At 33.8% G+C, this 2,137-nt stretch overlaps 1 protein-coding gene across 1 annotated transcript; it reads right to left on the bottom strand.

Moving 5' to 3' along the window:
• On the bottom strand, positions 1 to 1,103 carry LOC105315030 (TBC1 domain family member 2A-like; the record flags this gene model as incomplete). The annotated part of the gene is made up of 4 exons (XM_011409521.2): positions 1 to 187; positions 347 to 526; positions 605 to 736; positions 1,025 to 1,103. Coding segments are annotated over 4 exons (578 nt in total), but the record flags the coding sequence as incomplete, so codon positions are not given.
• Positions 1,104 to 2,137: the final 1,034 nt, after the last annotated feature.

Here is a 2,137-nt window from a genome sequence, read left to right as displayed (position 1 = left end):
TTATTTTGAGAGAAGGCGTGAGAGTCAGTGACGGTTGACTTGGTTTATTAGCAGGTGCTAGTAATTGAGACTTTCTCTTTTGTTTGAGTCTCTCCTGGTACTCTTCGTAAAACTGAGTGGCAAACGGCTGACATTTGCTAGCGATGGTGTTTCTTCTTGGGAATGGCTCAAAATCGTTAAAAGCAACCTAAAACATACAAGAAGATGAATAATAATAGTAAGAATTTTTAAAATGTAGTACTGTACATTTTTATTGTAGCCACTAGCCACACACTTTTTCAAAGTCGCAAAGCTCTACATAATCTCTCTCCCTCTCTCTCTCTTTCTTCTCTCTCTTCTCTCTCACTTTAAAAAGTTCCTCAACATTAAAAATGTGTTTGGCGACTTCCTTGATGAATTGAAATATAGTGACTGGATCAACCATACTCAGTATCCTCCTCTCGTACAACTTGAGAATCGACAGCGAGACTCTAAACAAAACCTTACGACCTTCGAACAGGAAAACATCAATGATCCTTAGCATGGACTGAGAAGAAGAAAATTAATAGAAAAAAAAACATTTTATTATTTATTATTTTACTTATTTATTTATTTATTTATTTACTTCTGTAGGTAGTGCATCAATGAAAAGTGTTAGGAACCAGTTAAAAGTGACGATAGTGACATCAATATCATTAGAGAGAAGGTGCTCATTCAATAAAGGCAGTTTATTTTGGATCAGCTCTTTTAGTACCAACTAGAGAAGAAAATAAAAATTATATAAATATCAAAAATTATAACTCAATAACTTTAATGTACATGTACAGTAACCAATTTGGTTCTAATCTGTCCCATTTTGAATGAATAATTTAGCTCCAAAAGTTGTTTTAAAAAGTGTATTAAGATTAGCATCATTCTTTGTGAATTTTCAGCCAAAAATAAAACAATATCTGACGTGGACCAATTACCAAATTGATTGGGTCAAATGCACCCATTTCAGCTCATTTAAAAACATCAATATACATGTACATGTATAATTATGTACCTGGTCTGCTTGAGCAGCTGATAGTCCGTCAGAGAAATATCTGGAAGGCATTAGCTTTTCAATAACTGTCACCAAATACCTGAGACAAGAATGATAACAATATCATATATTGTATAGCTTTATCAAATATTGGCCTAGTTCTTAAAATGGCCGTAACTTGAAAAATTTAAGTCGGAATTAGCTCAAACTTTCTACACAGCACAAGTACATCAATATGTATCAGAAAATGTAATAAAAATTGGGGGTCGTTTTTGGCCATTTTTGGAAAAAACCATGGGCTATAGCCTTGGGTACTTTTCAGATTTTGGCCTATTTCTTAAAATGGCCGTAACTTGAATAATTTAAGTCGGAATCAGCTCAAACTTTCTGCATAGCATAAGGACGTCAATATGTATCAGAAAATGTAATAAAAATTGGGGGTCATTTTTTAGTCATTTTTTGGAAAAAACCATGGGCTATAGCCTTGGGTACTTTTCAGATTTTGGCCCATTTCGTAAAATGGCCATAACTTGAAAAATTTAAGTTGGAATTAGCTCAAACTTTCTACACAGCATAAGGACATCAATATGTATCAGAAAATGTGATAAAAATTGGGGGTCATTTTTTGGCCATTTTTCCGAAAAAAGCATGGGCTATAGCCTTTGGTACTTTTCAGATTTTGGGCTATTTCTTAAAATGGCCGTAACTTGAATAATTTCAGTCGGAATCAGCTCAAACTTTTTACACAGCATAAGGACATCAATATGTATCAGAAAATGTAATTTCAGAGCTACCTGGCAGTATCCAATGTTCTTATTGTGATTGCAAAAAGCTGTCAATACTCTCTGAAGCTTATCAACCTACCGTACGCGTCTTAATTTTCGAGGTGTATTAAATTTCGTTATTTTCGTGCTCACCTTAAATCCACGAAATTTAAACCACCTCTAATGCCATTCTATTGTATGTAGACTATGGCCAGAACACGAAAATTAGCTCACACGAATATTAACTTTTGAGCAAATTTCATTGAAAACACGAAATTTTGAACCCTCGAAAATTTGAACGTATACGGTATGAAGAGAAGAGAGAGAGAGAAAACATATCTCACACATACTGAAACTTCATTAGCAATAA

This window comes from Amphimedon queenslandica, unplaced genomic scaffold, assembly GCF_000090795.2.
Source record: "Amphimedon queenslandica unplaced genomic scaffold, v1.1 AMPQUscaffold_11959, whole genome shotgun sequence".
Classification (NCBI taxonomy): domain Eukaryota; kingdom Metazoa; phylum Porifera; class Demospongiae; order Haplosclerida; family Niphatidae; genus Amphimedon; species Amphimedon queenslandica.
The sequence above is the reverse complement of the archived record's forward strand: the minus strand, read 5'-3'. Positions and strand labels throughout refer to the sequence as shown.